The 22,541-nt window shown below is 48.3% G+C and overlaps 1 protein-coding gene across 1 annotated transcript in view; it reads right to left on the bottom strand.

The window, feature by feature from the left end:
* Window positions 1–561: 561 nt before the first annotated feature.
* The window catches only part of BMP8A (bone morphogenetic protein 8a), a 227,877-nt gene continuing 205,897 nt past the window's right edge, over window positions 562–22,541 (bottom strand). The window contains exon 7 of the mRNA XM_069622415.1: window positions 562–2,661. Coding sequence (XP_069478516.1) covers window positions 2,512–2,661 — 150 coding nt within the window. The 3' untranslated portion in view covers window positions 562–2,511. The remainder of the gene's footprint in view (window positions 2,662–22,541) is intronic.

The raw sequence follows: 22,541 nt of genomic DNA on the forward strand, positions 1-22,541 counted from the left end.
GGGACGATGGAAGCTGTACCCTATCATGGACTGGCGCCTGGATGCAGGTCAGCAGGGGACGGTGGAAGCTGTACCCTATCATGGACTGGCGCCTGGATGCAGGTCAGCAGGGGACGGTGGAAGCTGTACCCTATCAAGGACTGGCGCCTGGATGCAGGTCAGCAGGGGACGGTGGAAGCTGTACCCTATCATGGACTGGCGCCTGGATGCAGGTCAGCAGGGGACGGTGGAAGCTGTACCCTATCAAGGACTGGCGCCTGGATGCAGGTCAGCAGGGGACGGTGGAAGCTGTACCCTATCATGGACTGGCACCTGGATGCAGGTCAGCAGGGGACGGTGGAAGCTGTACCCTATCAAGGACTGGCGCCTGGATGCAGGCCAGCAGGGGAAGATGGAAGCTGCACCCGATCATGGACTGGCGCCAAGATGCAGGTTATTCTGCTCAGTTTGCACAATACAAATGTCTTAAAAAAGGAATGCAAGAGTTCGGGCGAGGCAGAGAGAGAGTCCAGAGAATAAAAGGTCGGGGTGGGTGGCAAAAGAAGGATGATACACACCGAGTGATGAGAACAATGGCCTTTTACTCGTAGGGGGTTACAGCACATCCCAGAGGAGGATTTGCACCCCAAACTCTATCCCATTGACTTGTTTTACAATGATGACAACCAGTTCCCCAGAAGCCCCCGTACCCCACACGCCCCTTCCTCGGTTCTGAGACAGTATCCAGTGCTAAATAATGCAGGAGTCTTTCATTAACCAGAACTTGCTGTCGCTGTCCCTCTATGCCCCCATCACTTGCCCCGAAGGTTGCAATGCGTTTATAAAATAAGACACGAGGAAGGAGATCAATGCTGTGATTGGCTGCTGCAGTCTCCTTGGATTTGGAAAGGTTTGGAGAGCCCTGGGCATGATTAATCAAGGTCCCCCACCTCCCCTGTTAGTGGGAAGTTTTAATGGGGAACAATTGGGGGGAAAGGGACCCTGTCTGAGGTCGTCCATCATCACTGCACGCCATAGATGTCTCTAGCTTAATGCTTAGTAGCTTTACTCAGAGTAGTGTTAGTAGATTTGAGGGGGCTGCTCCTCCAAAATGCTTGACAGAGAGAGACCCTTGGGGTACCCACTGCATATGTTCCTGGTCTTTCTAAATATGGGGGGGGCGGCAGTGTGAGGAACTACTTCAGAGCACCAGGGTTTAAAGTTTATGAGGCACCAGTCTTTCTTCATCCCTGTCATGCCCTAGCCTCTACGGCCTCAGTGAACGAAGCAGCAGTCTTTCTTCATAACTTGAATGATCACTGGTGCCCCGGGACAATAGGGTCTGAGCGTGTGAAGTTAAACTCTTTCTTCATAACTTCTATGATCGCAGGTGTCCTCACGCTAGGGACTCAGCGTGTGAAGCAACAGTCTTTCTTCATAACTTCTATGATCACAGGTGCCCTGGACACCAGGGTTTGCGCGTGTGAAGCAAAAGTCTTCATAACTTCTATAATCGCTGATGCCCTTACGCTAGGGTCTCAGCTTGTGAAGCAACAGTCTTTCTTCATAACTTCAATGGTTACAGGTGCCCTGGACGCCAGAGTCTGAGCGTGTGAAGCAACAGTCTTTCTTCATAACTTCCATGGTCACAGGTGCTCTGGACGCCAGAGTCTGAGCGTGTGAAGCAACAGTCTTTCTTCATAACTTCCATGGTCACAGGTGCCCTGGACGCCAGAGTCTGAGCGTGTGAAGCAACAGTCTTTCTTCATAACTTCCATGGTCACAGGTGCCCTGGACGCCAGAGTCTGAGCGTGTGAAGCAACAGTCTTTCTTCATAACTTCCATGGTCACAGGTGCCCTGGACGCCAGAGTCTGAGCGTGTGAAGCAACAGTCTTTCTTCATAACGTCCATGGTCACAGGTGCCCTGGACGCCAGAGTCTGAGCGTGTGAAGCAACAGTCTTTCTTCATAACTTCCATGGTCACAGGTGCCCTGGACGCCAGAGTCTGAGCGTGTGAAGCAACAGTCTTTCTTCATAACTTCCATGGTCACAGGTGCCCTGGACGCCAGAGTCTGAGCGTGTGAAGCAACAGTCTTTCTTCATAACTTCTATGATCTCTGGTGCCTTCACACTAGGGTCTCAGCGTGTGAAGCAACAGTCTTTCTTCATAACTTCAATGATCTCAGGTTCCCTGGCCATCAGGGCTTTATGCTCTAAGAGGCAGCAGTATTTCTTCATAACGTCCATGGTCACAGGTGCCCTGGATGCCAGGGTCTGGGCTCTAAGAGGCAGCAGTCTTTCTTCATGGGTACCATTTCCCAGATGCCCTTGCCTTTCAGTCTATGACAAATCAAGGTTTTTATGGTTGCCCCAGGCATTCCGGGCTCCACAGGTGCTCTGGGCCCATGGGCCCCCCGGGCACCCAGGCCTTGCAGTTTTGTAATGGAGTGTTTCTTCGAGGGTCCCCTGTCTCGGGTACTCTGGACAGCAGGGGTTCACCACCGGAAGCAGCGGTCGTCCTATATCCGGCTCTAGTGGCAGCCGCAGGACTTCACCACCATGTTGCGGTGCTTTTTCAGGATGACGTTGTTGCTGTTGTCGTAATACAGGACGGAAGTGGCACTCAGCTTAGTGGGGGCACAGCAGGCTTTCGGGACAGTCTCCGGCTTCAGCAGGTGCACCTGGGAGCAAAAAGCAGACAGTCGATGAGCTGATTAATGTGAACATATGACATCATTAGACATACATGCATAGATGTTAACATGTGGTTGAGAGCTACTCATTGAACTACTCCTGGATTGTTAGATAATCTGGTAGGAATCCGTCTTTTCAGGACCCAGAGATAAACACCTCTATTTATCACAGCAGAATCCGGTGTAATGTTGGCTAATGGGAGCTGGTCTGACCATATGCTCGAGCGATTGCCCAGACTACAACTCATGTTCAGCCATGGAAAAAAATCGATTGAGGAATGTAATGTTATGATATGATGTGACATTTATAACGTACCTGTACATAGGTGTTTCTAGGTGTGACGAGACAAGGAGGGGGAAACAAAGGGAAGACAAAATAACAAACTTACTAGGCCTTGTGACATTCAGATCGTGGAAGTCCAGCGAACAGGGAAGGGAAGAAGTGCCAGGGGGGGAGGGCAAGGGAGAAGTGCAGTTAACTCACAAGTGCAGCCAGCGGGTGGCTCATAAGTGCAGAGAGAAGGGACTGTAGGGTTGCAGACACAGACCCTTAAGTGCTGGGGGAGCCCAGAGGCAGAGCGAGGGCAACTGAACATGCAGGAGCCTGGGCCCAGGTCCAGAGGGTGACCAGCCGACCAGTGCGCAGAGCCGTCAGGGACATCAGCAGGGGAGAGGAAGAGAGAAAGCGAAAATGAAGGTCTCGAGTTGCTTCTGGAACCGCAGGTGGCTCTACTCAAGTTTGAGAGTGGCAGGGAGGCTGTTCCACACGGTGTCTACAGCCAAGGACAGAGATATGCCCCCAACTCTCTGCTTGGAGAAGCAACTGACCCTCAGAGAGTTGGAGGTGGATGAGTGGATAACTCGAGAAAGAAGTTGTTTTCCCAGGTTCAAGAACGCCTGCTGGATGATGCAGAGGGTCTTGAACTTGATCCTTGCAGACACAGGGAGCCAGTGAAGAGATTTTAGAGCTGGATAGATACGGTCCCTGGGCTTGAGGCCACGGATATGTCTTGCAGTCCTGCTCTGGATGAGTTGCAAGGGTCAAAGAGTAGAGGCAGCAACATTTAGAAAGAGGCTGTTGCAATAGTCCAGTCTAGAGCGGACTAGAGCTCTTGAGACAGTGAGATTCTGGGGGAAAGTGAGAAAAGGAAGAATACCTCTTAGGAGGTGCAGCTGATTGTTTTTTTTAAAAACTTTTTTTTAACCTGCACAGATTTTTCGCATTACATAGATGTGTGTTACTTGCTTTTACATTTATACAATGTTTTTGTGGATCTCATATATCATATCAACATTATGACTGTCTTCACTTGTGCTTTTATCAATCAGATATTGTCTAACATGACCCCGGATATCTTTCGGGCGGCATGTCAATGGTAGTAGGCTAGAGTATAGTTATTTGTTATCATTCACCCAAGTCATCGCTCTCACCCATTCTTCCAGCCTTGGAGGGTCTCTATTTTTCCAGCGTGCAGCTGATAGTTTGACTTCTTAGAGATGTGAGGAGAGAAGGAGAGGGTGGAGTCGAAGATGACACCAAGGTTCTTAGCCTCACAGAAAGGAGCAGGAAGAGGGCCCAGAGTGGGTGGCCAGAGAGAGAGAGGAAAATAGGGTGCAGGTGTCCCAATGAGGAGGATCTCAGTCTTACTGGCATTAAGGCAGAGATCACTGGTAGCACACCACTCCTGAATTGCAGCCAGACTGTCTGGTATGAGAGAAGGGGAAGAGGTGGCTGAGGGACCCTGAATAAGAGCTCGGTGTCGTCCGCATAACATTGAACATTGGAGCAGAATGCAGCAATGCGGTGGGCAAGAGGTGCCAGGTAGTGGTTGAAGAGCCAGGGAGAGAGGTTAGACCCCTGGGGAACACCACAAATAAAGAGAGTACTGAACTGAACTGTGTTATCGATTAAACTGAGCCCCCCCCACCAAACAGCCCCTCGGTCCTCTGAGTTCAAGAATTGGTCACCCTAAGACGTTCTGGATCATTTAACAACATGGCTCACTATTTTCCCAATTATGCTCCCATAATCTCCCTTAGACTAAGTACTGGTCATACACTTCACAGTCCTATATTTTGTTAGGACTATGAAGAGGAAGATGGATGAGGTGGTAATGGCATGATGTAATCTTCATTACTTCAAGTTCTAGGGTCTCATTACGACCCAGGCGGTAAGTTACCGCCTGGGTCGTACCTTTACCACCATGGCGTAAACTATGTTTACGCCATGGTGGTTGGCGGACTTACCGCCCCATTCCGAGGTTGGCGGGGCGGTAAGTCCCCAATCCCCATTTACCCTTCCCCATTCCCATTTTTGCCCCATAGGGCATAATGGGAGTGGGGAAGGCGTTAATTACGCCACCGTAAATCACGGTGGCGTAATTAACAACAAGGTCCCTTAGCGCCATGGATTTTAACACCTGCTAAAAGCAGGTGTTAAATCCTCCATGGCGCTAAGGGACCTCGGAATCAGGCGGTAAGGGTCGGCGCTGTTTACGCTGCCGTAAACCCCTTACCGCCTGGGTCGTAATGAGGCCCCTAGTCTTCCTCAACGGAGTCCTCTATCCAATAAGAACTGTGACGAGGAAGACGGATAAACAGGTACTGGCACAATTACTTACTTGTAATCTTCATTACTTCAAGTTCTAGTCTTCCTCAACGAAGTCCTCTATCTCATAAGAACTGTGACGAGGAAGAAGGAGAAGCAGGTACTGGCACGATTAATTACCTGTAATCTTCATTACTTCAAGTTCTAGTCTTCCTCAACGGAGTCCTCTATCCCATAAGAACTGTGACGAGGAAGATGGATAAGCAGGTAGTGGCACGATAACTTACCTGTAATCTTCATTACTTCAAGTTCTAGTCTTCCTCAACGGAGTCCTCTATCCCATAAGAACTGTGACGAGGAAGACGGATAAGCAGGTACTGGCACGATTACTTACCTGTAATCTTCATTACTTCAAGTTCTAGTCTTCCTCAATGGAGTCCTCTATCCCATAAGAACTGTGACAAGGAAGAAGGATAAGCAGGTACTGGCACAATTACTGACATGTAATCTTCATTACTTCAAGTTCTAGTCTGCCTCAATGGAGTCCTCTATCCCGTAAGAACTGTGACGAGGAAGACGGATAAACAGGTACTGGCACAATTACTTACTTGTAATCTTCATTACTTCAAGTTCTAGTCTTCCTCAACGGAGTCCTCTATCCCATAAGAACTGTGACGAGGAAGAAGGAGAAGCAGGTACTGGCACGATTAATTACCTGTAATCTTCATTACTTCAAGTTCTAGTCTTCTTCAATGGAGTCCTCTATCCCATAAGAAATGTGACGAGGAAGAAGGAGAAGCAGGTTCTGGCACGATTCATTACCTGTAATCTTCATTACTTCAAGTTCTAGTCTTCCTCAACGGAGTCCTCTATCCCATAAGAACTGTGACGAGGAAGAAGGATAAGCAGGTACTGGCACAATTACTTACATGTAATCTTCATTACTCCAAGTTCTAGTTTTCCTCAACGGAGTCCTCTATCCGGTAAGAACTGTGACGAGGAAGAGGGATAAGTAGGTCCTGGCACGATTACTTACATATAATCTTCATTACTTCAATTTCTAGTCTTCCTCAACTGAGTCCCTATCCCATAAGAACTGTGACGAGGAAGATGGATAAGTAGGTACTGGCACGATAACTTACCTGTAATCTTCATTACACTTTATTATTATTTATTTATTGGCGATTTAAAATGCGCCTACACAGCAAAATGGAGTTCCAAGGCCCATCTAGACACGGGAGTTGAAGGGAAGGTACAGGGGAGAAAAAACAAAACAGCGTTCCTACTAGGGCTTGAGAGATTTGGATCGTGCAAGTGCACTACAAGAATGCAGGGGAGGAGGGGAGGGGGAGTGATTGATTGATATGTAACACCTGTGTTTCAAGGCGCAACCAGGCAAAAGGGGCGGGGGAAAAGGGAGGACAAGACAAAAGATCTTACAAGGCCTAGTATCATTCAGATTGTGCAAGTGCGTAGACAGGAAGTGCAGGGCAGAGAGTACGGGGAGAAGTGGACCCAGAGCATCAGGTCCCTGGGTTAAGTGCCTGGAGGGCTGGGACTCCAAGGGGAATCACACCCCCGGTAGTGAACGGTAAGGCACGCGGCAGAGCAGGAAGGCCAGTAGGCAAGTGCAGGGGGAGCAGGTGTCCTATCCAGGGTCTTGAACTTGATCCTTGCAGCTACCGGGAGCCAGTGGAGGGATTTCAGAACCGGAGAGTTGCAGTCCCTGGGCTTGAGGCCAAGGATAAGTCTTGCAGTGCTGTCCTGGATGAGTTGTAGAGGGTGAAGAGTTGAGTTGGGCCGATTGAGAAAGAGGCTGTTGCAGTAGTCCAGCTTAGGGAGAACCAGGGCTCTGGAGACAGTGAGCTTCTGGGGTAGGTGAGAAAAGGGAGAATACCTCTAAGAAGGTGCAGATGGAAATGGGCCTTTCTGCCAAGGTCCTTGATGTGTGGAGAGAAGAAGAGAGTGGATTTGAAGATTACGCCAAGGTTTTTTGCCTCTCGAGGGGGTGAGGGCAGAGGACCCAGGGAGGCCAGCCAGAGTGAGAGGGGAAAAGTGGGAGCAGGGGTCCCAATGAAAAGGAACTCAGTCTTACTGGCATTAAGGCAAAGATCATTAGAGGCGCACCATGCCTGGATAGCCGATTGACAGTCAGGGATCAGGGAGGAGGAGGAGGAGGAGGAGGAGGAGGAGGAAGAGGAGGAAGAGGAGGAGGAAGAGGAGGAGGAAGAGGAGGAGGAGGAGGAGGCCACGGGTAGCCTGAAAGCGAGCTGCGCGTCATCTGCATAACACTGAAAGTAAAAGGAAAGGGAAGAGATCAGGATGCTGAAAGGGGCCAGGTAGCAGAGGCATAGACAGGTTAGGGCCTGAGTGGGCAAGGCCCACCCAAAATCTGTAAATGCCCATTCAGCAATGTTGTGGGGCATTTACAAATGTTAATGTCACTGCACTGGGTCCAACTATATTATCTTCAGGCGCCACCTGTTAGACAATCCTAGCTACTCCTCTGCCAGGTAGACATTGAAAAGCCAGGGGAGAGGATAGAGCCCTGGGGAACACCACATGTGGAGAGTGAGGTGGTGGGGGAGGAATAGGGAAGAAAGACAGTAATGTTTCTACTAGGTCTTGGGACATTCGGTATCCTACTAAAATGTTGACTAAAATATGCAAACCTAATGAATACGGCGCAATGACGCTGTACCAAAATTCTGATTGGATGAAGTCATGGCTGCCTCTTTCTTGTGATTGCTGATTTTCCCATCCCCCAGAGGCAATGAAGTCACAGCCCGGCTCCTTTTGGCATGATTGTGTCTTGGCAGGAAACGTCAGGTTCACAGATATAAACACATATCAGCAGACATCGATGTGTCCTATTTTCGCCTTCCCGAAGTCAACTATGAAAGCACAGCTCAGAGTGACGAGATAAGCGAGCAGGCGTGGTCTTGTGCCTTAGCTGGCCCAAGCATGCCACAAGCTCGCCAATATTCGGGCCTCAGCAGAAATGTGAACGCAGATCACAACGGATTTCTAGGTGTCACAAGGTAAACAACGGCGGGAAGAGGAAAAGGGCTGGGGAAAATGTGCTGAATATTTGCCATCATGAACTATATGCAGAGGCGTTGCTAGGGGGAGGCTAAGGGGGCTATAGCCCCTGGTCTCTTGGTTGTAGCCCCGGATAGAATCTCAGGAGCTACAACCAAAAGGATAGCTAGCCCCCAGTCCAAACAGTTCCCACATTAGCGTAGCCCCGGGTCTTTTCCAGAACTAGCAACACCCCTGACTATATGTTTAGTCATCTTTGGATGCCTGACTATTCTACTATGTGATCGCTGCGCCTCGCCGTCTTTGTCGGTGGTGCAGTGGTGACATAGATCCACTTTAGACTGCATAGGTAAGGAGTAGCGCACATTACGATGAGGAATAATGTGGCCTGCCACTTTGTAAGGTAGAGTAGGTAAGGGTCATGGGTGGTGGAAAGAAGGTGGAGAGGGAGCAGGAGGCCGGCCATATATGCACAGAACTTCTATTGCATGCATAGGAGGGAGTCTCAGAGGGCAGCATGTGTGACCAAAATCATGCGACCACACGTACCGGTAAGGTCAGACAAAGGGTGACAGAGCAGAGCGCAGAGTGGAGTAGCGAGATCAAGCAAGATAAGGGCAGCACGCTTAACCCGCGCTGTACTTTCAGGGACCCGATGCCCAATTCCTTACCTGTGATCGTCATGCTCTTCTTGCATCTCATAAGAACTGTGACGAGAAAGATGGACAAGGAGGCAATGGCCTATTGCGTACCTGTGGTCTTCAACACTCCAAATCCTGGTCTTCCTCGACAGAGTCCTGCATCTCACAAGAACTGTTGCGAAGAAGACAATGAGGAGGTAATGGCCCAGTAATTTATCCGTGACCTTCAATACTACAAGTCCTGGTCTTCCGTGATAGAGTCTCCAACATCTCATAAAGATTTTGACGAGGAAGAAAAAGGGGGACGAACTTTCTCTGCCTTCGGTGCCATCCTTTCCTAAAAATATTAAAGGAAGGCGGCAGTAACAAGCATGGTCTTCTTTGATGTTTGGAATTTTTCTCTTCATTTCTTGTATCCCCTTCCCTTTGAGGTATGACGAGCCAGTGATCAGAATCATCATTCTAATCGCCAACCCCTTCCAACCATGAAGGGTGGGATCGAATGACCATGACGAGAAAGCCCAGCCCTTGGAGTAATGAAGATTGCCGGTAAGAAATCTGGGAATTACCTCTTTGATTATTACCCTCGTCACAGTCCTTACTTTAATGATCATGCGCCAAGAGAGAGTCTCAGCCTAAATACCTCAAGAAACAGAGTGAACACTTGGCTTGGAATGTTGGGTGAATGTGTTTGGTGGGGCCCAAGTGACAGCATTGCAAATGTCACACAAGAGGACTCCTTTAAACTCTGCCTGTGAGGCTGCTATGCCACCAGTGGACCTCTCCTGTACCTGTGAGGGACACAAACAGCCAGTTGCCTGATATCTTGTTGAAATCGATATCCTGATACAACGGATTCATGTGCCCGCAGATGGTTTCACACCCGACGCAGAGCAGCAAAATGTCACAAATAACTTAGGGAATGTTCTGAACTTCGCTGTCCAATTCAGATCGAGACTGAGCTTTTTGAAATATCTCTAGGATGTGAAGAACCTTGGTCAGTGTCGGGATTAGTGTCCAAAACCGGTGACGGTATGTTCTGTTCTTCACGGAACTTGGAGGGTTTTCTGGAGCTAAAGGAGGGACCACTCGATACAGAAAAACATATAAATAAGGAGGGTGATCCGGTAGGGCACTGGTTCCCCCAATGATATGATATGGCATTTATAACGCGCCTATACATAAGTTTCAATGAATCACCCCGTGGCAATGTCTTCAAGAGAACACACTTTGATGATTCGAGAGTCTAGGAATCCAAATGGAGAAGTTCAGTCAGAATGAGGACAGCTTGACGAGCCTCTCGGGAACCAAGAAGAAAGACACACGCCAACCCAAAAGGAACAGCACCACAATGATGTTAGACACAACTGCTGGACAGAAGCGATACTTGGCACCCCCTTCCTGATGGTTGGTGACTTCCCCAGGAAAGAAACAGGAAATGATTAGCAACAGAGGAGGATACAGGACAATCCCCCCTTCGCCTCCAAACTGAATGTTTACCCTTCAGCAGGAGGAAGCTGGGGTGAGATAGAACGGAAGATCCTTTCCCCAGAACTAGGGATGAATGAAGATGCAAAAAGGGATCAGATAGATCCTCAATTCTAAACAGGAAACCCTATAATGGGTAAAGATTGCGTAGGCAAGGCTCGGCTAGCAATAGTTGGTACACGAAAACAAAGGAATACACAATATTTATCTAAGAGCTATATGGCAGGGCTCTTCGGGACAAAAACAGAAAGTATCTTTGCTGCAAGAACGCATCACGATGAGTCTCATTTCTTCTTAAGGGCTCCTGTTGCTCGGATCGGTGTCACCATGCACCATGCTGCGTGTTGCTGTCATGTCAGAGGAAAGGACCCTTCAAGCATGATATGATATGATAAGGCATTTATAACGCGACTATACACAAGTGTTTGAAGGCACGACGAGGCAAGGGAGGGGAAACAGAGGGAGGACAGAGACAACGATCCTACTAGGCCAGGTGACATTGAGATCACGCAAGTGCATGGAGAGGGGAAGGGGAGAAGTGCAGGGAGAAGGGGAGGGGCAGTGCAGTACATAGGATAGCAGTAAAATAAATAAAGACAATAAATAAAAGTACAGCCAGCTGGTGGCAAGTGCAAGGATAAGTGCAGACATCAGGTGTCAAGTGCTAGTAGGGGCTGTAGGGATACAGAAACAGACCCCGAGTGCAGGATTGCCAGGGAGGCAGTGCGGGTGTGCAACTGGCAGTGGGGGGGGGCTAGGCCCGAGATCAGAGGGTAGCCAGGAATCAGTGCAGTATCAGATTCAGCCAGGAGATCAGCAGGGGAGAGGAGGAGAGAAAGCAGAAGCAAAGGGGAAGGTCTTGAGGTGCTTCCGGAACCAGAGATGGTTATCCTCAAGTTTCAGCGAGGCAGGGTGCTGTTCCAGAGGGAGGCCTAAGCAGAAGAAAGAGATCTACCACCAACTCGCTGCTTGGAGAAGCGACTGACCCTGAGGGAGTTGGAGGCAGATGAGCGAAGAGCTCAAGAAGGAAGATATTTGGGAAGAGTGAGTTGAAGGTATTTAGGTCCCAGGCCCCAGAAAGCCTTGTGGACAATGCAGAGGGTTTTGAACTTAATCCTCGCTGCCACTGGGAGCCAGTGCAGAGATTACAGTCTTGGAGTGATACGATCTCTGGGCTTGAGGCCATGGACAAGTCTTGCAGTCCTGTTTTGGATGAGCTGCAGAGGGCGGAGAGTAAAGGCAGGCAGATTTAGGAAGAGGCTGTTGCAGTAGTCCAGCCTAGAGAGAACAAGAGCTCTGGAGACAGTGAGCTTCTGGGGGAAGGAGAGGAAAGGAAGAATACCTCTGAGGAGGTGCAGCTGGTAGTATGACTTCTTAGAGACGTCAGAGATGTGAGGAGAGAAGGAAAGTGTGGAGTCGAAGATGACCCCGAAGTTTTTAGCCTCACAGGTTGGAGAAGGAAGAGGCCCAAGAGAGGCCGGGCAGAGAGTGACAGGGAAGGAGGGAGCAGGTGTGGCGATGAGGAGAATCTCGGTCTTACTGGCATTAAGGCAGAGATCATTGGTGGCACACCACTCCTGGATGGCGGACAGACAGTCAGAGTTGAGAGAAGGAGAGGAGGTGGTGGAAGGGAGCCTGAAAATGAGTTGCGTGTCATCTGCATAGCACTGAAAGTTGGGGCAGAGAGTGGCAATGCAGTAGGCAAGTAGAGACAGGTATTTGTTGAACAGCCAGGGAGAGAGGTTAGACCCATGGGGAACACCACAGGTAGAGATAGGGATAGAGGAGAGGAAGGACCCAAGTTGGACCTGGGAGGGTCGATCAGAGAGGAAGGTGATCAGCCAAGCCAGGCCCTGATCGGTGATACCCAGATTATCACGGAGACAGTTGAGCAGGATGGCATGGTTGACTGTATCAAAGGCAGAAGAAAGATTGAGTAAGATGAGGACACAGGGGGTGTTGGAATCAAGGTTGGAGAGCAGGTCTTCGTGGATGTTCAGGAGAGCAGTTTCCGTGCTTCTGGCGGCTCTGAAGCCAGACTGATGGTCATGGAGACTACCAACAGATTCAGTGTGGGAGATGGCCAGCTTTTCCAAGAGTTTGCCCAGGAAAGGAGTGATGGGGATTGGACGATAGTTAGCCGGGCAGGAAGGGTCGGTCGAGGGTTTCTTAAGAAGAGGGTGCACAAGGCAGTGCTCCAAGGGGGAGGGGAAGACTCCAGTGGCAAAGGAGTGGTTGCAGATGTCAGCTAGAGCAGGAGCCAGGGTGTCAATGTGGTCCTTAATGGATTTGAAGGAACAGGGGTGAACCTGTTTTGAGGAGAATTTCATAGATCAGACTTGTCTAGAAACCTTGTCTGGGAAGAACAGAGGAAAGGCAGAGAAGGAGGAAGGAGGGGGAGAGGAAGAGAGAGTGGACAGGATGTCTTGAGTTTTAGAGATGAAATGAGAAGACAGGGCCATGCAGAGGGCTTAGGTGGGGACAGGAGAGCAGCTGGGTGGCCTGGGTGGGGACTGTGTGGGAGCAGCTGGCTGCTGCGTTTCCTCGACCGACTCTCTGGAGAAGCCTTCAGGGAATTTCACGCAGCCTCCAAGGTAAGAGATGCATGTGGGATTGTCGCCCTGGACAGGGACTAACATCTTCTGCAAAACGTCTGACACTAATAGAAGCTGCCAAGAAGGAATAGGTGAGAGAAGAACTGATCGAGGGAGTTCATCGCTATGGAGAAGCCCATTGGCTGGGAGCTTGATGCTGGGTAACCCTACTCCAAACTCACAAAAGCGCTGTCTGCTGCACATGTCCTCAGAGAGAGGAAACAGAGGGATTCATCAAATCACCACCTCTAGAAAAAATCCCATATTACAGCTGGATCCCATGAGACTGGAGGTTTGGCCATATCTTTGGTCCAGGCATCAACATTCTTCCAATGTCTGTAATAGACTGTCCAAGGAGCTGGTCTTCAAGGTTCTTGGATATCTCAAACCAATCTCTTTCAAGACAGTGTTCCCACTAAACAACCCATGCGACAATGACTGGAAGACATGTGCTTGAAACGATTTACCCCACAGCTGTCAAACTCGGCCAATTCCCCGGCCAAGTCCCTGGGCTTCACTGTTGATAGCAGTCTTTCCTTCCAAAAGCACATTGGCTACGCACCTCCACATTCTCGAAAATCAAACCCTGCATGGCTTCCACAAGGTGCCCAAGCCCTTGTGAACTCATACATTGACTAGGGAAACAGCCTCCTTACTGGGCTCCAGCTGTTCATCTGGCACCCTCAAGGCAACCCACCATGCCGCAGTCCATTTTATGACAGACACCAGTAAATTCGTCTTTATTGCTTCTACAATATGCAAGCTACACTGGCCCCCCTGCTGCCTGGATCATATTCGAAACGATTGGCTCAGGGAGATGGATTGGCGAGCTTGGGACCCTCCTGTGTCATGAACATATGTACGTTTTGTTGCGGACAAAGTGGTCTTGCGCTCCCTGCCCTCGTTCCATCCTAAGGGGGCCTCATGTTTTCATATCTCACAGGGCTGGGTGGGGGAAGGGGTCTGGATTGCCTGGATTTGGCAGGGCAGGGCTCTGCAGTTTACCTGTTACACTCCTCTTCCTTCCACCAGGTGGAGGCTCTGTTTATTACCTGTGGTGCGGCTAAGAGGGATATTGAGCCCTCTCCCAGCACCCTTAGAAAATGGATTGAGTTGACAATCTCCACAGCACCTGCTGAGGCAGGGGTGTCCTTGCCCAGACCTGTTCAGGGGTTTTTACTAGGGTTCTGGCAGCTTCTGGGGACGAGCTGGGAGGAGTAGGAACATGGACGACCCCCACAACCTTCATGGGATATTACAAAGTGTTGGCGGAACCACCCCCAGGTCCGTCTGCAGTTTGGGCTTTGCAGTGTTGTCACGCTCCACTGTGTGAATAAACCACTTTTGCATTCCACTGCAGCTGCTGCCTGGCTGTTGCACACTGTCCTCCTTTGTGAGGATTCCCAGTGTACGTGCATGGGTGTCTGCATGCTTGGTATATCCTCAATGAAGCAAGGACTGTGACCAAGGGGTAATGGCCTGATTACTTACAGGTAATCGTCATTACTCTGAGTCCGGATAGTCCTCATCACAGGCCTCATCCCTCCCGCCCTACTCTGTAGGGGAGTGCTTGCGATAGTGGGTCATGGGTAGGGGCGTGAGGAGTCCTGTAGGGTGATCAGAGGAACATTCCCGAACAAAATACATACACATGGAGGTAAGACTTATCCAGTCCAGTAAATCCTGTGACGAGGAAGATTACTGGTTAGTATTCGGCCCATTATCCATCGCCCTTACTTTCATGCAAATCTTTGACCCTGCTTGGATCACCCAGATGTAGATTAGGTGTAAGGTCTGTTCCTGCCCCCAGTGCCACTTTTTGGAAGTCAGCATCATGCTCCCCAGCCCCCCCCCCACCGCCTTGTTTTTGCTTTTAGAGTGATAACCCATCGTACACAATGCTCTGAAACCACACCTAAGCAGCTGTGTGATGCCCGGGGCTGCGTGCTGCTACAGCATCAGGAAGTGCTTCTGAAGAATGATACAAAAAACCTTGAATGATGGAATATGCAATGGATAAGGGCACTACTTCACATGGAAAGAAGATGTGCAGGTACTCGCCAATCTAGGGTTTAAGTGGGCTGGGGCTCTGACCCAGAAAGGTCAATAATTGCTCTCATACCGGGGCCTGGCTGGGTCTCCAAAACTCAGTTCTATGAAATTCACTTGGTCTCCACGCCCAGTCACATATGGCCTCATTACAAGTTTAGTGCTTTAGTGGTGTGGGGCAAAAGTGGTGGTAATTCCGTTATCGCCACTTTTACTGTACTGTCAAATGAACATTTTGGTAAATTTACCGCCATTAGAATTACCACGTGGTAAATCTGCCTATTTTCAGAGGTAAAGTGGTGGATTTACCTTCAGCACGTTGCTGGAGGTAAATTCTCCATTTTGCCTCTAGAAAACAGCAGATTTACCACACCACACCGTAATTCCGCCAGTGGTAAATCCCTCATAAATCCCCATGGAGTCCTATGGATTACGAAAAAGGAAGTTACCACTACTTTCAATCCCATGGTAACCCCATGGGATTAACGGTATTTGAATTTGGTGGTAATTTAGATTAATTTCTGCCGAATTACCACCAAATTCGTAATGAGGCTCATAGTTCGCTATTTTGATCACGTTCTATGTGTATTTTTCTCTTTTGTTTCACTATCTATTTGTATCACTTCCAAGTTGTCTCTCTTTCCACATACCTGTCGAGAGGCAGACGAATATATCATACATAGCGTCTACCCCTCCCCCGCCTATATACCATAGGAATGAAAGGAGCACATCATTCATGGCGTCTGTCCCTACTCCGCCGCCATACTGCAAGCATGAGAGATGTTACCTACCGGCCTTACCCGGGAACGATCGAAGAAACTGCAAATTCTAGCAGACATGAACATGCTGTAACTAAAGATGACGAGAGCAAGTGACATCATGGCCGAAACTGACACACGTAGATGCATTAGACACATGAGCAGATACACATTCACCATGAAGTTACAAGGCCACTAGGTCAAACTGCATTTAGACATGAAGAATGTTACCTGCATTCAATAGACACTAGAAACCATATAACTGATGTATACGCTGAAACACAAGGCAAATGAGATACATGCAGAGCTTGCTCAGTGTAGAAATGCAACAGTAGCGAGTGGCCATTTTGGATAAAATGGATGGCGCGGGAACCTTCCAGTGAATGGGAAGCATCGAAAAAGCCTCGAAGCTGCAGGAAGAGTAGACTCGCTGAGTCAGCTAAAAATACACATCCAAGCAAGCAGACAATAGCTGCACAACTCCTGCCACTCCTGCCAAGGTTACGGTAGAAAAGGGAGGTTTGGACTAACACAGAGGAGAACAGAATATAACAATTCCCAAGCGTAGGGCACATTTCTCTTCAATTAAGTAAAGAAACAAACAGCCCTTGAAAACCAGGTGATCATTAATTAAAGCTCAAACAACTCTCAAGTGGACAGGAAGGGTAAAGACACGTGCATTAATGTGGTCTCAAATCCTAGTAAAAATCGAGCAGAATAATCCAAAACATGGTCTCCTCAAACGTGATGTGGAGTTGGAGAACAGTCGCTATTCATTAGCTCCAGACTCACGTAGGCCAAGGCCTTCACTCCCCTCAAATTCTCAGAACAACGATACAAGACAAAGCCGAGTTCAAAGCTAAACGTCCTGGCTCGAGTCTTATTAATTGGGAAAAGCAGCACCTCAGTGCTTCTCCCCCTACCACTATTCTTGCTCATGTGCTGATGATCTGCCAAGTAGTCAAGGTTGGAACCAATGTAAACCAATCACAGTTCTGAAATGATGCTGTCTTGCAACTGTTGCATGAACCAATCCAGTCGGATAGAGATGACATGTGTTCACCATTATCCATCTGGAGGTGGTCGCAGGTGGAGCCATCAGATAGAGCATAACCAATGAGAAGACTGAACCCTCCCTATACATTACATAGATGATTCCTCTCACCAATCACACCACTCGTAGATCTTTATGACTAAGATTGTAATGTGACATCAGTTGTGACTTATTTTGTGCTCTTAAGCTGTTGTCAAGCTCAAAGACGACGCGAGCCTGGAGAATTTCTGTGTTCATTGCTGTCCCTGTTTTATCCGAGTGTTAATAACGCAGGCCTTTGGCAATTACCTTGACTCTTCCGTTTTTGGGCACAGGAATTCCCGGCCTGTCTGTTCTGCTCACGGCTGGGACTTACCACCCCGCCATTACATACCCATGCTCCAATCATATTCCCATTTCTGTAAGTCGCTTTTTTTCTGAGCTTGGATCCTGGGACCCTGGCACACTAAAACATCACAATCAGCGATTGCAACCATGAACTCGGTATAATGTTGTACTTTTAAGTCATATACTTGAAATTTGATTCTGCCAGCCGAATGCTGTCACCTCTTAAAGACACCCATCAATCACAGACTGACATGGCCTGGTTTTTGGCATCAGTATTGTAATCTATAGAATGTGGCAGGCTTTGGTTCAACGGAGGGTCAGAAAGACAACTAATACAATGCAAATAGCTCTGATCTATGCATAAACAAGGGTGCTTAAAGAGAAAACTCACTGATACACCCTCACACCCCCCACTAAGGCCTGCTGGAGGACTCCGGGTGGATGCATACCTGGTTGGGCAGACAGGTGTATCCTTTAGCGTCAGAGCTGACCATCCTAATTAGTGCGTCTTCAGACTTTCAGATGTTACTTGACATCCAACTTGATCATCCAAAAGTAAATCTGCAGATGTTACCGAGGGCAACACACCATGCCTACTCTTTGGTGGGAAGGGGTCCTTTTCTTCCCTCAGATAAGTGCAGAGAGGGGTCCATTCTCCCCGACACGTGCATGTTAGGAGGGTCCACATGCAATTCTGATGGCTGACACCATGAAGCACAAATGTATGGCGATTCAGGAGAACCCGAGTTCAGTGCACTCTTTGGTCGTAGTGCCATGTATGTATGTGTGTTTATGTTCATTCCTATGGGATAGGCCAGCTTTCAGCAGTTGCTCAAAGCTGGCATTTTCCATAGCAATCAAACGCATATCCGCCATATGTGAGGGTGCAGAAGTAGACGCGGGTCACACAGGTGGCATACTTCATGGCATAAACCATGATTTAACAGAAAATAAGGAAGAACCCTGTCTGCCCCTATAACTAAGAGGGGTTTGCCTGCCTCAAAATAAAACTCAGGATGATGTCAGAAATGTCCCTCAAAATCAAATAGTCCACAGTCCTGCGTCCTAAACCTACTTCTGTCCCTTACACTTAAAAAGAAACTCTATATAACAGATTTCACCCTAACTCCAGAAGGGTGGCTCCTTCCTTCTGGATGGTTTTAGGCAGTTTGTAAATGATGGGGGAATATCCTCCTTCCGCTGCTGTCACTTGGCCTTTCTATAAAGTTCAACACCAATGGCGGGAGGCTTCCCTTCCCCAAACCCCTTCCAGGCTCCCCTTTAACATTCACAATGATATCTGGATTTTTACCTGACGATATTACTTTCCTCCTCTGGTCTTCTCTCGACTTTTGCCAAAGGATATTTCTCTCTTTCCTGGTCTTCTCTTGGCTTTGACTAAAGAATGTTTCTCTTTTCTGTTGCTCTTTCTCTGACCTTTGCTAAAGGATATCCCTCTCCCTCTTGCTCTTCTCTTCTGGTTATGTGGGTTCAAAACCCCTTTCTCATGCCTGTTTCACTCTCTTGCCAGGCATCATCTTCTACAGGTATTTATCCAAGCCTTTGAACATTTGGGTCAGGGACCCTACTCTCTCTTCTGGTTTCTTTGGGGTGCTCCCACATCCAGTATGTTTTGTTTCTCTGTTTGGTCCCACTGGGAAGAGGAAGGTGGCTCTGCACTTCCGGCCACAGCCTCTAGGGTTTCCCAGTGCCTTCCTGGTACCCCTCCAAGTAGCTTTTAACTTGGTCCGCGAGCGTCCCCGTCTTTGGCAACACCTGCAAGCATCTCTGGGCTCTCGCAGTCGGCTCTTGACTTTCGCCGGCTCTGCCATGCTGGTTTGTCGCTGTACGCCGGGTTTCGCCTGGACCATTTGGATGGCTTCCTTCCTGCCACCGGAGGTCGGTCGGGGTATGCAGCCTTCAGGTGAGCCCTCACTCCGCTCGGCCTTCTCAGACGCCGAGTTCCTACTCCTGGCATCTGAGTCTGCAGCGCATTCTCCCTGCGCCACTTCGCTCGCCAGCTCGATGCTCCTCTGGGTTCAGGACTGACTCTCAGAGTTCTTCATCGGTTTTTACCCCAGGCAGCGAGCATGTTTGTCTTGGTTCCACGCAGCTCTTCATTATCCTGCTCTTCTTGGTGTCAGTATTTCTGGAGCCATCTACTCTCACTTCCTCGTCACAGTATTGTCTCCCTGATAGACTGGGTTACTATGCATGAAGTAAATAACAGAAAAAGAGGAGACACGGAGAGGGTTGGGGGGGTTCTTGGGCCCCCCGTGTTGTTAGGTGAGCAATGCATGGCGGCATGGTCGCTGACACACTGCGTTCTCCCCTCCCATTGGATCCTCCCCCTGAGTCCCAGCTCAAGGGGGGCTATCGGGTAGCGGTCTCACGCCCCTGGCCTCATGGGAAGTGTCCCCCTCTGGGGGAGAAGTGGGATTTGTCTCACTTCACAGACCAGGTGCTGGCGGATATGCTTTTAGGGGTGCTCGGCATGTACGTTTCAATCTGGGACCCCACCCGAGCCAATGAAAAACTTGAAAAGACCTTGGTGTCCAAATGAGGCTAAAAAACATCCATAAACCTCATACACATGTTTACCGTTCTGGGAGATTGGAAAATGACCCCCAAAATATGGCCTAATATTAAGCAGGATTCCCCATTTCCGTTTATAAGGCACAGTGAGAATAACTGATTTGCCCAGGATCACACACTTTGCTCAAGTGGCACAACCAGGACTCGGGCACAGTTGGTGATCTTAGCAGCTGGTGACATATCTTCTACTTATATTTAATATAATCATTTGTTAATGTTTGGTTGGGAAAAAAATTAAATAATGGTTTTATGGCAAATGAGATAAAATGCGAACCTGGCATTATATAAATCATTTTAGAAAGATGTCCAGCAGAAATACGATTATAGCTTTTTTTTTTACCCACCCAGACTAGAAGATGACAGTAAGAGCTTACAAAAGTGTGTCTGTTTTATAAACAGTTTTCACAGTGAAAGAAAATGCAACACAATGTAACGCCATCTGCTGGCGTCTTGAATTCAGACAGCACCCCGCGTTATGCTTCACCCCCCATTCACACCTCTTAAAGGACACCAGACCTTAGAGAATAGCCTGGAAGGATCCTTAGTATAATGATCTGTTGTCACAAAGCGAAACTTCAGGCGAGCAGCTTTTCTGGGCTTTCACGATTCACAGGGCAACGTGTGAACGCTGAGCTGGGCAGGCTTTGGGCAGCTGATCTGTGTGGGACGCTTGACACCATTATGGAGGACCATACTCTCTTCAAGCTTGGAGAGGTCCCGGCAGGCCTGTCGCAGAGTTTGGTGAGGTCCAAGGCAAATCATGTGGTGAGGCCCCCTTGCTATTGTCTGCACTGCGTCAGCGACACCAACAGGTGACTCGAATCCTCTCCCATGACATGTGATGAGGTTGCTGGAGGGTGCTGGGCTAAACTAAAATCCTGCTGTTGATCAATTGCACTTACCATCAAAACGATTTGTAGGGTAAACCTGGAGACTAAGCACACTGAAAACCTTGCAAACATCATGTCATGGTCGCCCAACATATGCCACCTTTCACCAGTGTCTAAGGTCATGAACCATGGGGCTAGCATGTACACACTAGTCACATGATCTCTGTGCACATCACTGCTATTGTGAGCTACAGTATGACATTCCCATCACAATACTCCAACCCTTCCCCCGATCAGAACCTTCTGAAATTTAATATATGTTTTGGCTTTCTCTAATTTGCTATATTCACAAAGGTACAACTGGAGAGTAGTGTTTGTCTCTAAAAGCCAATCAAACTGGGTGCAAGATTCAGAGCTTAGAGTCAACTTCATTGTTTAATGTTACTGACCCTACCATTTTGTGCAAATATACTTCACATTTGTATCTCCCTGTGGCCTAATAGTTGTTATACCATATTTCTATGTATAGCGCTTCACGTCTGACTCTTGCTCCTCCTAACCCCTGTAAAATATAGAGTTCGTACTCCCAAATGTAATAGTGCTCAGTTGATCAACCTCAGAAGAATGTAGGGCCGATTCACCCTGCTGAAATATGAACCTGAAAAACCCAGATTGGCACATGTCAGCTTTTACCTTGGTGAGCTGTCCAATTGTGACAAGTATGCCGTTTACCCTAAAATATGTTTCTTTTTAACTGCACAGTTGATTACTTACCCACTAGCATCACTGCCATGGTCTCGTTTAGTAGCGGCCCGTGGCATATTCTTCCTGCTTCTAAGCACTGTAGTAATTGTTATATTAATAAGAAATTGGCCAATAGCCGATGCATTTCCAAACACTGTGGTTTGCACATTGAAGGAAAATTAGCTGATAAGATAGCTCAGAGGGTTAAGTGCTCACTGTTGGAATCTATGTATGATCTACAAGTCACAGCTTTGAATCCTAGCAAGGCCTACTCAACCTTTTATTCCACTGAGGTTGACACAAACTTATTAATTTCTGTTGCAGGTAATAATACTCTGTAAGCGCTTTATGCACAATGCTTTGGGAAAACTTCTACATAAGTAAGGCATTACTATAAGTGCCTGGATGTTAACATCAGTCAATCCAAGCAAATGCTCTGAAAATTGTCATAGTTTAAACTGGTGTCACTTTAAGTGTGACATCTGTGACTCTTATTCAACTTCTTACACACCGGTATACAGATCAGAACCAAGGGTTTCTTTGCTTCCTTCAGATATGTGTTCATTGTATGTTATACTGGCATGCCTGATTGAAGCTGAATGAGGCTGGGCTTTGAATGCCTTGGCAGTGAGGTGATGGTGCCTCGACACAGCTTGCTGGGAACAAATATAAATGACCTTTCTTCTCTGACTGCCTGTAGTCGCTCAGGCTTGCCGACCATATCTTGAGTAGCGGGTCCCTGCGCAACCTAACTTCATGCCTTTTCACTTTAATTGGCTAAGCAGATTCTTGCACATCCTAGAGCCACACATGGCAAAAACATATATCCTAAGCTTTTGTTGGGGTGGTCGGGAAGGGTCCCCACGAGCACCAGGGGATCATGTTGCGCACACAGTATTGATGACTGGGGCGCTGTGAACTGAGCACGATGTAGCATTGGTGCAATGCGCGATGTAGCAAGTTCATATGTATCCAGGGTAGTTAATTATGGATGGGATATGTTACTTTAGTGTTACTTTTTGCTTATAACTGATACATATCAGATTTGCACATGTGCAGAAAGATGAAATGTTAAAACCACCAAATATAACATGAACACGATTCACACACGTGGTGCTCTGAAGTACGTTGAAACTGGGGGATAGAGAGAGTTTTAAAGCGCATGCGACGGGGGGCCTGTCCTGAAATCCTGTAGTAA

This window comes from Ambystoma mexicanum, chromosome 11, assembly GCF_040938575.1.
Source record: "Ambystoma mexicanum isolate Mex_15411 chromosome 11, UKY_AmexF1_1, whole genome shotgun sequence".
Classification (NCBI taxonomy): Eukaryota; Metazoa; Chordata; class Amphibia; order Caudata; family Ambystomatidae; genus Ambystoma; species Ambystoma mexicanum.